Source organism: Athene cunicularia (assembly GCF_003259725.1).
Source record: "Athene cunicularia isolate RWA chromosome 12 unlocalized genomic scaffold, athCun1 chr12_part1, whole genome shotgun sequence".
In the NCBI taxonomy this organism is placed as follows: domain Eukaryota; kingdom Metazoa; phylum Chordata; class Aves; order Strigiformes; family Strigidae; genus Athene; species Athene cunicularia.
In genome coordinates, this window is record NW_020799116.1 from 6,274,907 (window position 1) to 6,290,735 (window position 15,829).

The window sequence follows — 15,829 nt, forward strand, 5'->3', positions numbered from 1 at the left end:
CAAATGATTAATATATATTTAATAGATGACTAATACATATTTAATGGATGTCCCTCGGAGACTGAAGCCTACAGTTTACTAATTTAGACAGGGATGAGTAAGGAACATTAAGGTGTGGTTCCTCCTTTATCTTATCACTACACTCATATGTATGCTTTGTATGGAAAACTTTATTTGATAATAAAAATAGCATTCACAGACTTTCTCCTTCTTTGTTGCTACATCATATACATAGTGTCTGTTCCAAGGAAAAGAAGCTTGTACTGGGTAAGTCCACATCTACTCATACTAGTGTTATGTATAAACCCAAATAAAGCTATGAACAATGTAGTATTTATATATGCATAGTGTTTTATAAAAAAGATTGGCCCACATACTGCTTTTCATCAACACAGAAAAGAGCATTATGTCTATAGCACATTGCAAGAAATGATGACTGAAGAACATAGACCGCATACAAGTGCTTGATAATACATAAGCAGGCCCACCATGAAGAAAGAAATGATATTCAAACCAACAAAAGCTTTAGAATTACTTATACAGTCTCCCATTTTAAAACAGCTTTACATACCTGATTCAGTTTACATTAAAATATATCCCCTGAATCAATTTGTTCCATTTTCAGAAATATAAACACTTAATCACATTCCTCACAGCTAAATTTTGTCATAAATCCTCTTTTATACAAGAAAAAGGCAACAGTTTTGTTTTGTTTTTTTTTTCCAACAGGCTCTATTAATTACAATTTAATCTGTACACACAATGATCGGCCATCTTCTTTCTTGGTTTTGTTTTTACAGTACCATGGCAACAACAGTGATAGACTTGCAATGTTTTTGTGTTCATATGGAAAATGTGAAACAGTATACATGTACACACCAACGCACTGTAAAAAGCAGCAGTTTACTTTAGTGGTCCAACAGTAACGGCAAACATTTTGGCTCAGCTAGGCAGTAATCCATTAAAATCTTATACCAATACTACAGCAGACTTACCACACAACTTGCAAATTTAAAAATACAACTTAGAAACTTGCAGGTTTCCCTTCTGCTGCTGTTCTTAGATTCAAATCTACAGCATATAACCAGTATGGATAGACTTCTACAACCAGGTTGTCCCACTGATTGCCTCTTTTTGCCTGTGTTTTTTTCTTTGATACATTTTTTTCTTTTTTTTTTTCCCCAGCAAGTGCACTCCTTTTGTCTCAGTCAAGATGAACCAGTAAAATAAAAAACTTAAATATAGAGTGACAAGAGAGAGCTTTTGGAATTTGGCAAAATAAGAAAAGCCCACTGGTTTTGCCTGAGCAGAAGGAATACACCTACTCCAAGAGGGAGGACTTTGTTCCCACCGCATTGCGCCTTGTCCCAGGATCCCGATCCCTTCCCTCGCATCAGAGCAGACAAACAATACCATGCATGCTTGGATTGCTGTCCATATACATCTAGAAGATGAGCAGGGCTGCGGCGGCTGCCTTAATGAAATATCGTTAAATGTTGCTGAGGCTAATGAGAGATCAACAGTCTACGTTAGTGTGTGACACAGGCATGGTGGTTACCAGTCTTTTCTGCCTTTGCGCATCCTGTAGAGGGGGCCTGAAAGTATAAACTGTTCATGGAACAAACTAGAAATTCCTTATCGTAAATCATCTTGTGCTGTGTGGGTTTGTATTTTTTTTCTTTAATTATTTATTATTATTATAAATATCCTTCATTGAAACAGTAGTCTCTTCAAACAGTTCTTGTAATTTTAGGAACATTTGTCTCTTTTCTTTTTTTAATTCCTTCAGCAGGAGCGCTCCATTCCTACTGAGATGAACAATTTTCTTCCTTCCCCACCCCTTAAAAAATTTTCTACATACAGTGTAGCAGTGAGTCACTAGAGAACAGTCTGGATCAAATTATTCAAACTTGGTCATAAAATCCTTTTCCTATATTATATTAATGGCTACCCCCATTTACTATATTGGGGAGGGGGGAAAGTAGCCCAATAAAGGAATTATTCTTAAGAAATCTACAAAGAATGTAGAAACAAAATTTTATAATCCTTTAGGACCAACATTTGGCAAGTAATTAAAAAAAAAAGAATACACTGAAAAATACTTTCTTTAATATTATACATCAGGCACAACACTTTTTTTTTTTTTTTTTTTTTTTTTTTTTTGTTATAAGATTTCATCTGCATAAAAGGTTTGTAGGATCAGCAGGTGCCGGATGTCTCCTCGCCTGCGAAAGCCGGATGGTTTCTGCTCCTGCACTCTCTCCTCCGCTCCCGTGGCATGGGGAAGGTGGCGGGGACCCCTGAGGAGCCCCTCAGATGCTGAGGTCGGTGCTGCACTCCTTGTACGGCCGCCTGCGCTGCTCGGGAGGGTGCCTGCGGCTCGGCTCGTGCTTCCAGCCGGGGTCTTCCCTCTCCCGGTGGCCGACTCGCTCCTCCCTGAGCCGTCTGTCGGGGGACCTCTCCCTCCGCCGGTCAGAAGACTTGGCCCGCCGGTCGAGCGAGCTCTCTCTTCTCCGATCGGGCGACCTCCTGGGCTCCGTCAGTCTCTCCAGCGACCGCCGCCGGCGGCTGGGCGACCGCTCTCTGCGCCTCTCGGGGGAGAGGTCTCTCCTCCTCTCGTGTCGCTCCCGCCTCTCCAAAGTGTTGTCAGCGCTCCTCGTGCCTTCCCTCCGCTTTTCGGGTGACCTCCTCTTCTGCCCGTTCACCACCGCCCTCTCCGGCTGCCTCTCGTGCCTCTTCTCCGGCGACCTCTCCATCCTCCTGCCTGGCACGTGGTCGTTGGTTTTAGAAGTCCCATTCCAAGTGTGGTGTTCATTGGGATGTCTGCTAAACTCTCTGCTGCCTTTTAGGTCTCTAACGTAAGTCCGCTTGTCCCCATGTTGTGATGATTTGTGAAGGTCTGGTGGATAACTGGACTCCAATGATGGGTGCTGTCGTCGGTCGGATGGCATGGGTTTCATTTCCGATACATTTTGTGAACCTGTGGCGGGACTGTTCCTGTCACTGCTGGGGTCTGAAAGAAAATAACAGCAAAGCGTTTGGTACCGATGCCTTCCGCGGCGCCGTGACACCACTTATCACTCTTCAGACTTCATTAGTGACAAAAACAAACAACTGTTAAAGCAGTCAGCGAAGGCTAACCGAAGCTTTTGTTAATTTAACTGCGAACAACGAGAGTTACAGGTTAGTACTGGTGCTGCTCTGTTCGTTAGCCGTGTTTTGGTCCAAGCTGATATCATCTTTATGCTCTTCTGGTCATGGGGTATTTTACATTTTCCCCAAGCCCAATTCATAATGTTTCAGTTACACTACTTTCCAGCAGAAAAAAAAAAAATTGTAGTTCGGGTTGTTGGCTGGTTTTTGGTTTTTTTTTTAACGATTTCCAATAAAGAGGGCTATTAGGAAACAATTTTTTTAAGTCTTTTGAAAGAACTGCCTCCCAGGTGCGGGAGGCTTTTTTTCAAATAGCAGAAAATGTACAGAAAATAGAATTGATTATTAAGTTTTCACCTCATAAAATAGCATTTTGAAGGTGTGAGAATTAGACTGTAATCATGCAATTTCCATTTCATTTAAGACATTACTTAATCTCACTTAGTTCTACCATGTTATGAAAAGTCCTAGGGTAGATTTTGGTTTTGCCACAATGATTCGAACAACGATGACAGAAGTTATGATTTTTTTCATATCAAAGCGATGGAAAGATATTGTAATATGTAGGATGGCTTTGATTACAACCTAATCTCCAGTTCATTATTTTTAATGTAGTATTTCAGGTAAAATACAGCTGAGCTACCTCTGCAAGACAAACTGCAAAGCACAAAAAACCCAACCCCAAACCTGAAAACTGGCCCTGCGCTGTAGCTAAGCTACAATTACTCATGTCACTTGTAATGGATGTTTATGAATGATTCATTAGAGACATGCCAAACATTAAAGTAGCTGCACTGACTTAATACGAGCATTGCTCTTATTTGCTAATTGTTTTATTTTTTAAAGTAACTTCTGCATGGCAGCTTGGCTGGCGTTAGCTGTGCTGTCTGCAGGCTTCCTGCTGCTTGCACCAAGGCACCCACCTTGAGGCGGCCTGTCCTGATGGCAAGGACTGGAAACCCTCACAAACACTTGTGGGGACAGATTTTTTAATTTATTTTTTCTGGTTTTCTCCTTTTTGTCTTCCCTCCCCCAAGCCAAACACTCTACATGCTCATTCCTCCTGCCATCACACAAAGCGTCTCCCCTTCGATGGCATTTCCATTCCTTAGCTTGGGAGGGTCGGTGTGTGCATGGGCTGTGATTTTTTGTGATTTCCAGGTGAAACCTGTGTTGTGACTCACGTGTGTACATTTTTGCTTATTAACTTTTTCAGGCAGCAGCTGGGGACCACACCGCTTTTCTGTAGCTGTAAGCACGTGGCTTGCGGCAACCTGGCTATCACACAAGGTACAAGCATGGTTTAAAAGTGTCCTGTGGTGTACTTAGAATTCAGGGGACGCAGGGTGCTCGGAATGAATTGCTGTACATATAAAATATAGCGAAGCGGAAAGCAATGTGAGGGAATTAGGCCACAGCACAAAAACACCTAATATTGATTTTAGCTACAAACCGTAGTTTGATTATGGCCCATAAGGTAGAAGCAAGACTCCCCGAGCTTGTCATTTCTCATACATGCAGCGATATTAGGAGGTATCATCGCTGAGGAAGGAAGAGCCCAGCACCAAGAAAAGTAAGAGAAAGAGAAAGAGAAAAGTAGAAAATTTAGATTCCCTAGAATAAAGGTGAAAGAAAGAAAAATCTTCATATTTTATCTTAGAATAAAGAAAGTTTATTTTTCCAGTCAGATTGTCTAGGCTTCACCCAAATATAAGGCTGCAAAGACAGCAGTTGTTATTATCGTGACATAAAGAGACATCTAAGAGGTGATTCAATAACCCAGACAACGAGAGCATCCATTCTAAAAGACAGCTGGAACAGCGACACAGAATGTCATAGAAAAAACATTAACAATCAAACAACAACGAAAAATAAAGTCCACCAGAGACCACAACATTAAAAATAAGTACAAAACTCATTACAAAAATATACAGCCTCATAGAGAAGCACGTTCCAATCGAGTCAGAAAAATATTGGAACTTAACATTATTAGAGGAACCATTTGCGACTGCAGCGAACAGAACGAAGAGAGGAAGGAGTCCCAAATGTTACAAGGATATTCTTTACAGTAGTGCAGCCCCTGTATATTAAATCCTTGCTTGGTGAATGCATGTTTAGTGGTTTAGCATTAGCCAAAAGAAAATTGGTGGTGGATTTCCACCCTCAGTGCAACAGACATATGCTTTGAGAAGTGAAGCACTTAATTTACAGGGTATTTATGCAGTCTAGCATATGATACAGTACTGTACATCCAAAGGAGTATAGGAAAAGACAAAATAGAAAGAACATTACAGAATTTCAGTGCCATCATTGAACCTTCTGGTGTGCTATGTATATTACAGAAGTGTAAACCCACAACTTCCCTTCCATATTGTTAAACACTTCAATTGTTTGTTGGTTATACTCCGAATTGGTCATTTAAAGTTAAATAATGAGCAGAGTGAGCAGAAACTCTCAAACGTGGTACAGTAAATGAAAAGAAAATCTAGCTCATAAACTGTGCAGAAGGGTTTTGTTTCTGGTTTTAGGACATGGAGTGAATGATAAACACAGAACTTAGTGACACAGAAATAACCCAAATACGGGGAGAAAAGTATAAAGGACATCCCTTCAATCATCAGTTTCTATAGAAACCTCAAAGACCTTTGGTTGGGAGTAGCCCTCCATCGAGGGCACAATATTTGACAATTATCTCAAATAAATAAGACATAATTATAATATTAAATAGTGTGCTATAGTTAAGCCACCCAGCAATCCAACCTCCGGGGGAAGAAAAGGAAATCTAATGCAATTCTTAGTAAGAAACAAGGACTGAATGTTTCCCCCAAGACAGACACGAGAGCATCTTTTCATAACCTCCTCACCTTTTCAGACCTTACAAATCAACTAGTTGAAACCAGCAGATGGTTTAAGGGGGGAGAAAAGGGCTCAGGAGGCCAAATCAATATATTTTTTGCAGTAAAGCTTTTTTTTTTCTTCTTCTTTTTCTTAAATAACTTTATAAATATTTACATAAATATTAAGGGAAGGCAAAAATCTCATACGCCATCTCAGCATTCATGTCTATGGATACAGACAGGAACTAAAGAGAAAAACCTAACAAAAAAAACCCCAAACAACTGCTTCAGAATAATAGCTCGGAATCCCAGTTTTTGCATTGATTAGAAGTAGAGACCTATTTGAAACAACAACTCAGCCGCTGAGAAACAGTTTGGCACAGTTCAATGACATTCCTTGTTTGGCTGGACAAGACAATAAGGTTTGTTTTGTTTTGTTTTGTTTTCCTCTCTGATCACCAAAAATACTGCTATGATGATCTTGCCTTACACTGCGCCCCAAGTCCATGGAAGCAAGCATAGGATGAAATGTGTAGAAAATTCAGCACAAGCGAGGCAATTAACCATATGTTGCAAAGGTTGGTAAGACACTGGTGAGAAAGGAAAATAAAAAAGAATTCCCGCTTCAGATCTTGAGATAAATCATTCATGGAGTGATGCCAGGGAAGAAAGGAATGTTTTCATAGTTTGACCCACCATATTCTGGGACAGAGCCATCTCCACGTTTCAGAAACAGGCGGACCCTGCGGCCACCGTTTTTAATCAGTTCGATGGCCCGAGCATGCTTCATGTTCTTGGTAGTTTCTCCGTTGATCTCTAAGATTTCATCACCGATCTGTCAACGTAATAAAAGAAAAGAGTCTAAGATTAGAAACAAGCCCCCACAAGGGTCACCACCAGCACACCACAACGGCCACAGCGAATGTCGAAGAAGAACTACGCGCCAGGTGGAGCTAAATACACCCAGCTACCTCAGTGACAGCCCACAAAAATCAGCGTGCAGGGGCCTGGGAGAGATGAAGAGGACAGGGAAAGCTTGAGGTATCAAAATATGTCATTGCTGTTCTGTAAAACCACATTGCACTATTGTATTGTTCAATACCTAGAGCTGTTTTAGAACTGGTGTGATTTTATTTTAATTTGATTATTTGTAAATTATTTGGTCGAAACGGTTGGTTGTTTTACAGTCTGCTATAACTGGGATGTTCAAATACCTTTTTCAGGTCCATTTCTCACTTGGCTATAGATACCTACAGCAAACCATCAGAGCTGCTTTTGTAAATATAATCATTCATCAGGACAGGAAAACAGGGCTTGGAAGAGCTTGTCAAAGCATTGACTTCCACAGGGCAGCACTGATTTATTTTCATCAGCAAAAAATTTTGGACCTATAAATCTACCCCTTGCAAAAGAATTTTGAAAATGCACTTCACATGATATATCTGGAGAAGAAAAAGACAATATGCTGTAGAGTTATAATGTATTCTCTCACAGAGGAGCAAGGAGTACATAAAACCTGGCAATTCTATTTTTCTGTAGGCATTTTCTAACATACGCCCTTGATATAATGTTTATAATTTAGCTGATATGTGAAGTTAACAGTTAATACTAATAAAAAACTCTACGATAATTTCATAAGCCATGGGTCAACACAGATGCTCTCTCCTGACTCTGCCCACTAGCAGAGGAGAGAATCCGGATTCTCCGCTCATGGTTGCAGCTTTAAAGGAGCTGACACAGACTGTGGCTATTACATTTACATTGCTACACGTACCTTTGTTAGGTTTTAAAAGTCAGAGTATGTATTAGAATTTGGAAACCTGGGTTGGCACAAGGGGGTGAAACCTTCCAATGCACACACACTGTTACAGACTGTACACAAAGAGTGACAGAAGCCACTGACAGAAGTAAACAGGAACCACTGCTCCTTTCAGTTAACATTTATTTTTCCTCTTAGCTGGCACAGCAGGTGTGCCTGTAGGGGAGAGGCAGGGAAGTCAGCTTATTGCAAAGAAGCATGTTTGCTAGATCTGTTTGTGCATACCCTCATCTTCCCACATCTCTCAGCTGGACCATCCTCAGCTAGCCGCAACACGTACAGATCCATATTATACTCCCGGCCACCTCGCAGGCTAAAGCCAAACCCTTTGGCTCCTCTTTCCAGCTCAACAGTGTAAAAGTCTTGGTCCTGCTGGAGGGAAGACAACATATTGAACAGAAAGTTAAATGCTGCTCTACTCTCATTTTGAAATTATTTAACCAATGAAGGTTATTATTTTTGTTATTCATATTTAAAAAAAGAAAATCAGTTGAATTTTCACACACAGACAAGGATTTCCAGCCTCCTCAGATCCCACCCTGTAATTTGGGGTGTCAGCAGTGGTCTGCAAAGGGCTGTTTTTTAGGCACCTCTGTGCCCAGGGTGACAAGGCACATTTCTGGGGGGTGGTTAGCTTTCTGCCAACCGCAAAGGAAGGCTAGGGCAACCTCCCTTTCAGTGCCAGGCTTTAGTTAAATGTCTAATGGTAACTGGGATCACTCTATGCCACGGCTTTTCTGTTACCACCTCATCTATTCCTTTGCAAGAAGGTCAGAAGCACGTGCATTGTTTTTCTCTACAGCACAAATGCTGTTAGCATAGAGATGTTCTGCAGTCCCTAATGGAAGAGGTTACATCTGGGATGGCCACTGGCAAGGAAAGTTAACATGAGATAGATAATCTCTCTAATAAGATGCCATCTGAGAAAGCTGGAACGCTCTAGCTATTGCCCCTTATTAAGTTTTACTCTCTTTTTTTTTCTCTGAATCTATCATTTGCATACAACAGTACTTTCTGGAGAGGTCCCTCAATATATACAATTCAATAAACACATAAATTATTACTGTTGTAAAAATGCCATCATTCTTTTCCCTTTTTTTTCCCTCCTTTAAAGTCTTAATAAGAATGTGTTGGAAATGTTTCTCAGCTGAAACAAGAGCAACACATATTAAGAAACTAATCAGCAAATTCCTCTTTCTTCAGCAAACAGACTGAGGGAAAACAGCTTCCCAGCAGGAATTTTCGAGGGAAATATTTGAACACAGCCCTTAAGCAGTCTGGAAGCGACAGTCTGTGGTAAACAAAACAATGAGAAAGGTACTCCTTACCTGTGCTGCTTGGGGTGGTTTGAAATCAAACTGGGATTCCTGCTTTGGTTTGGTGTTGTTCCTGCTGTAATGAATGAGAGAAAGAGGGAAAGGAAAAATACAGCTCATGGGATGTCAAGACGATCAAGAAGTAACCAAAGAGAGAGCATGTCAAAGAGAGAGGAGGAAAACAATCTGACCTGGTCTCCTGTGGTATTTGCTGAGGAGTGTGTGTGGTTGTAATTGTAGCAATTTTTTCTGCATTGGTCAATAAAGTAGCATTGGAGGATTCTGAAAAACAATTGTTTTTTTTTCATTATGAGGGAAGACCATTGGCGAGTCAATGAAAGAAATTTGCAAAGGTAATTCACTGGAAAGCATCATTATGTTGTTTTTAAAGAACTTGAAATTGGCTCAAATTTCTTAAATCCAAAAATTAACAGGATAAAGTCTAAGTAAAGTCACAGTAATTATGTATCTGAAACTGAATACTCAATTGGAAAAATGAAAAAGAAAACGGGGGAATCTGGATTAGAAACACCTCTGATCGTTCGACATACTCAGAACAAAGACTGACTTGTGGAAGAAGGGTTGAAGAATGTTTTGTCTGTTGTCTAATGACATGAATTCCAATCATTGAAGTCTCCAAATATGGTAGGTTGGCTGGATTAGTTTTATAGCAGCAATAACTATTCCATGGATTATAAGCTTATCAGTGCTTCCTCCATCAGAAACTGCAATCTTCAGTAGGATCGAGATGTGGCTTTTATCTAATACCTCACAAGGTGATATTGAACGTGGCTAAAACCCAAACTTACTGAAATCTCGCTTTGAAATACAACCCACTACTGCCTGAGAACTCAAAGCTGCACGTAGAGATGTGGAACCCCCTGTACCAAATGCATCAATAGCTCTGGGTACCATTTACAAAAGGGCTCACCGAGAGAATTCAGAGAGCAGGATTAACTTCCAAACTTAATTTATGCCATGGTAAAGGATGCTCAGCCCAACATCAGCCTCTGCAAATGCCATACTTGTCTACGTGTGGAGGAGGCGTTTCCACAGAGGTCCTCTCTCCTGCTTCACAAAACTGGGAAGGGAGTTGCTATAAACACAACTGACAAGTGACTATCTAGGTGTCCCTCACAGTACGGCAAGGCAAAATGGTCCCCTTGTCATTTTGGAGCTTTATCACACACTTCTGTAAGACCAGAGTTAACCCAGAACTTGTTTAAAATTCTGCCTAAAATTAAGGCCATTCAATGCCATTAGCCAAATATTAGCAACACAGTTTTCGAGGACAGACCTGGAACTCCTGCGTCTTGATGTCAACACATTTTCCAGAAATGCATATTGTATTAATCCTGAACTGAAATTAGTACTGAAGAGTTTCAAATTTTGAATTGCTCTAGACGTCAGCAGTTCATGAAAACACCCTTCCCCTCACACAGAGGTTTGAATACAGAGGAAGAGTTGGTGGTACATGTTTAACCACTCAAAATGTTGAACAGTTACATTGGTTGCATGTGGAGAATGATGGGCACAGTCAACAGAAACACCCACTCATGAGGCACAGTGTTCCCAGCTGAAGTCACTGCAGTGCCAAGCACTCACTCCTCTGTGGAACAGTTCTGTGCCCAGGAGACCCCCACTCTGTGACTATACCCATTCTATCTGGGACATGGCCACAGATTGCAAGTAATTACAAAATACCGATCACAATCCACTTTTCAAGGTCAAAATCTAAACCGAATGCATGATCAGTGGTTAAAATGCCACACCTTGTTTCCTGACTGAATTTCTCTAGTTCCAATTCCACTTTTAAAAAAAGCCACCGTCAGACTACAGCAACAAAAACTGGGTGGAAACATCTGGCTCTGCAACATAAAACTACAAGGTCTTCTACCCTACCCTTGTTTGCTGCTTAAGCTCCAGGCATCTGGTAATTCATCTTATTGACTATAGAGAAATCTGCCATTATTAAACAGAGTCCAGCTCTAATACAAAATTGCAGAAATAGGAGGGGGTTTGCTTGATTTAAGGAGAGGTGGTGGTCATAGGCTTACTTGGTCCTAGGAACAGATTTTATTTAATGGATTTATTTTAATTGTGGAGAAGTCTAAATGAGGTGAAGTTGTTTTTTTTTTCCCTTCTGTAGCTAGTGCATGTAATTCAGAAAAAGAACCATTGAAACAGATGGGTGCAATGAGAGCACAGCTCCTTTGCCTGCAACACTGTGCCCAACTGAACATGCCCAAACCCTCAGCATATGGAGCTGTAACATCTTCCAGACCAGAGCTGGCTTGTGTCCAGTGCCTCAGAGAGCAGGAGAGGCTCCTGGATCTACCTGCACCTCTCAGGGTAGGCATGACCAAAACCATATCCTTAGGAGGATGTGCCATTGACAACTGGCTCGTGTGAGAACGAGATGTTCCTGTGTGTGGATATAGCATTGGGTTTTAAGAAATAATTCTGTGTATTTTGTAAAGATGCCTTAGTGCTAAAATTGGTGTCCAACATAAGAAGTCCCCAGTTCAGTGTTCTGTATTCATCCAGAACAAAAGCCTCCGAAACCCTGCACAAATATTTGAAGATCAGATGAAGATGGGCTTCAAAGAGAATGCAAGATTCCTCCCCTTTAGTAGGTCACATTAAGAATACCAAGTAGAGCAACAACACATCTTTGGTACAGATGTATCTTCACACCACTGTACTGAATCTATCTTTAGCCTACCCTACCCCATGAGTCAGGAGTTGTGCATAATTTTGCTAGTTTTTTAGACACTGGATCAGGACGCATGCCAACCACCATGCAAAACTGGAACAGAACACAAAAGTAGCGAAAATTATCTCTAGTAGAATTACAATTGTACATTCTAAATCCTACATATTTCATTGATTCCTTGCCTTGTTCTGCCCTAGAACACTCAGACACCAATTAAATGCCTAATCTAAGCTTGTCATTTTTCAGCTCTCTGTATCCTTGCATCAGCTGGCAGCATGTTAAAGCATCATAATTTCATTGCAGATACACTCCTGCAGTGGTCTGTGGCAACGAGTTGGTGCAAGACTTAGTTCAAAGCAAAAACCCTCGGTGTTTTTAATAATGTTAGAAGAGATTAGCAGTGTGAGTTTGTTGTGAGTCTTGTGATGAGCTTTAGTTTCATGTTTATCTGAGAAGTACGGCTTCTGATTTATCCTTCCCCCCACACCTTTAAGTACGTTGGTAGACCATTTATATTTACCTAGAAAACACCCAAAAGTCAGCAAAAACAACAGATCAACAAAAGCACCCGAAGACAACAAAAAGAAAACAACATACAGACCAATTTCTTAAATCTCATGAGGTTTACAGCAAACTTCCCAGTGATTTTGAGAGTATCTGGTCTTACTGGCTTTTAGAAATTAAATGTAGGTAACACTATGCAAAGTTGGCAATCTGATTTGGAATTTCAAAGGGACAGTAAATAAAAAGCCTTGAAGCCTGCATTGCTGGGAGACAGAACATTTGTCTCCTTCCCTAAATTACAGCTCTCCACCTTCTCTAGTAAAACATGATGTCAGTCACAGGTACAGGTTTCCCTTCTAACCTAAGCAATTTAACATGGTATTTTGTACACATATTTGCATGAACAAGACTGGCTGAGCATTCACGTCAGGAGGCTATATTATTCTTTAAAAATTTTTAAATCATTCAGAAGTTATTTATTTCTTAAGGTTTTTTGGTTCTTGGGTTTTGGTTTTTTTTTGTTTGTTTGTTTGTTTTTTTAAATATTTATTTAAGGGTTCACCTTCCCTGATTTTGATCTGATACCAAAATACAGGTAATGAACAATTCTCTTCCCAAACCTTCCAAAACTCGCATGCACAGGCCAGCTCAGATGTTAGCCTGATTCACAGCCATTTTATTATTCATGACCGCTCAATTTGCTGGAAGCAGCAAACGATACATACCACTTGACCTGGTAGCTACTGAACAGTAGGAAAATAAAGCCTTTAAACAAAACAGATCACCCTAAACAGAAAGAATTTATATAACCAGATCATTTCTCATCCTGGCCTATTTTTGTCCTTTAATTATAGCATAATCATGCACTGTGGGGTAACCAAATCCACGCTGCAGATTAGCAAATACAAGAGTTAGAACTACCGAATGCTTCTCACTGGAAATCACACCATGTAACTTCTTCATTCTGCTTTACAGGTCCCAGGTTCAATTCAGCCATACTTTCTCAACCTTCCTTTCACATTTAATCACACTCTCTCCACATTTAACTGAATGCAAATAATGTCCTGTACAACTCTAAGAAATGCTCATTAGCACTGTATCTGAGCCATCAAATCTTATACCTTGTGGATTCAGCTTAAAAAGAGAGCAGTGTAAAAAGATTTCTGCCTGATGAGTTCTCACTATGAACCCATCCGTGGCAGAGAAGGACAATGAACAAACAAAACACTCAGAATTTAGAACCACAGCAATTTTAGTTTTGCTATAGATATTTCTGCTCTGCTTCTGTTTGGCGTCACAGCTAGGGATCAATTTAATGAAACTGATAGATAACACAGATCCTTACTTTTATTAAACAGTTCAGTGATCTGAAACCAGTACCAAGTGTCAGCATATTATTAGGGATCCTGCACATTCCCTCTGATCTGAAACAGTCCTGTCCTGTCTGGGGTAACTCTTACAACGATGGGCTGTAAGCACAGAGCAGCTCCAGAGCCATCGCCATTTAACAAAGTCATTTCAAAATGTACTGAGCTCGCTCCCAAAGCAACTTACCCAGAATAAAAACAAATCTTCTTTTTGAACAGCTTAAAACATGACAAAGTGTTTATCCCTTTCTGTGAACTCTTTACTCTACAGCTGGCTTGTGTATATACAAAGCTTCAGGAATCCCACATACTAACAAGGGATCCCCAAATATTTTAAAGCTGCATTATTAACCTAAGATTAATGTGTGCCGAGATATGCATCAAATTTACAGAAGGTCATTTTAAGGAGGTATGTGGAGAAAAATGATACAATGAAATACTGGGGGTTTATTGTAGAATAAGCACCTCCCTGTTTAATAACAGAACTCCCATTTCTATAGAACAGAAAAAAAAAATAAAGCTATGGAAGACTCACAACCTCCCTCACCACTAACTTCCAAAGTGGGAGTGTAAATTGAGTCCTCCAGGACTTTGTGGCTCTGACTGATGCAAAAAGCCCGGGAACAAAACCAATAAAAGGGTCAGATAAGACAGCAGGAAACATATACTTTACCATCTCCTGGAATGATGCGCAGGGTAACGGTGTTTCCCGCTTCCTTAATGAGGTTGACGATGTCTGAATGCGACTTGTTGGTGATGGAGCACCCATTGACGGCCAAGATCCGATCGCCTACTTTCAGCTTGCCACAGCGGTCTGCGGGACTCCCTTCAATTATCCGACCTATTTTGTGAGGCATGGCCACACATGCATTTCCCGCTTTTGTATTGGTTTGGGGGTTGTTTTTGTTTTGTTTTGGTTTGGTTTGGATTTTAATTGTTTACATACGTGGGAATATGGTGAAGGGGAAAAGGAGAAAAAGGGTTGAAAAGGGAAAGAGAAGGTTAAGGGTTAATTAATTAATGCATCAAGCAAAAGTTATTATAGGATAGCTTTGCTGCCAGTGTTCAAAACATTGGCAATCAACTAGTATGAGTGAACAATATTTTACTTCTTTTACAAAAAGGTGATTTGTTAATCACTCAAAACTCCCCCCGCCTTGATTTCTGTTAATAATTGGTGAGATTTTTATAGACTACAACTGCTCTATAGCAGCTCCATCATAACCCAAATCCTGACTTTATTTTTGAACAACAAAAAAATTGAAACTCTTTGTAGAAAGCATAACCTTCCTCCTCCAAGATTACATTGGTGTCAGCCTCTCTAGTCCTTCTCTAAGTCAACTGCTGTTCAAGCTTCTGCCAATGTTTTGTTCTTTCTCAATTTAGAAAGATAAATTGTTCTAGGCCTAAGAGGGAGTGTGGCTCCCTTTCTACCATGAAGACCCACTCTATCAGCGCTGCATGGGGAAGCAACATGAAACAGTTTTCTTCTATCATGAATAAAGGTACTACCAGGGAAGGTACAGGACCACTACAGATGGGCCAAGACTGACAAAGGTAACCTGGTTGGTGCAGGCATCCACCTCAGCCCTCTTAACCCTTCCTCTTTTATGATCTTAGATGGCATCAGGACGGGAGCAGGGAAGGAATTAGCACTTCTTCATTTAAATACCTCTAAAACAACACACAAAACCATTGAGCCGTCTGACACACAGCAAGAGCACTTTAGGATGAATGTGTTTTGGAGACAAAATTCTCCTCCTGTTCCATGCAATTGTTTGTCCCAAAAACACAGGGTTGTCCATAAAATCCAGAATTGGGACACAGGGGATACACAACTTCATTCAGATAAATCCACCGGGCTTTTGTACGGCTTCTTTACACAGGCAGTAGGCTCTTGAGCACGCAGCGCGTGATTAAAACCATGAGGTATACAGAGAGGCCATCTCATACTCTGCATCCACAATACATTCACCCTCAAAGATGCACTCTCCCATCTGTGATGTAGTCTTTATATGATTAGTAGTTTTAGAGATATACATTGCTGCACACATGACAACACCAGAAAGACCATAAAGAAGAAAAGGCTAATAAAAGGAATGCGAGGTGAGAGAACA

General features: G+C 40.5%; 1 protein-coding gene across 5 annotated transcripts in view; it reads right to left on the reverse strand.

Moving 5' to 3' along the window:
• Window positions 1–237: 237 nt before the first annotated feature.
• Window positions 238–15,829, reverse strand: part of MAGI1 (membrane associated guanylate kinase, WW and PDZ domain containing 1) — a 171,388-nt gene continuing 155,796 nt past the window's right edge. For 2 of the 5 annotated variants that reach the window (XM_026857725.1, XM_026857724.1), the window contains 6 exons: window positions 14,386–14,589; window positions 9,317–9,407; window positions 9,138–9,201; window positions 8,035–8,181; window positions 6,687–6,825; window positions 238–3,013 (listed from right to left, as the gene is read on the reverse strand). In XM_026857725.1, the coding sequence (XP_026713526.1) occupies window positions 2,313–3,013; window positions 6,687–6,825; window positions 8,035–8,181; window positions 9,138–9,201; window positions 9,317–9,407; window positions 14,386–14,589 (1,346 nt within the window). In that variant the 3' untranslated portion in view covers window positions 238–2,312. Of the gene's footprint in view, window positions 3,014–4,606; window positions 4,696–6,686; window positions 6,826–8,034; window positions 8,182–9,137; window positions 9,202–9,316; window positions 9,408–14,385; window positions 14,590–15,829 lie in introns of all 5 variants that reach the window. The other 3 variants (XM_026857728.1, XM_026857726.1, XM_026857727.1) reach the window with 3 other exon arrangements.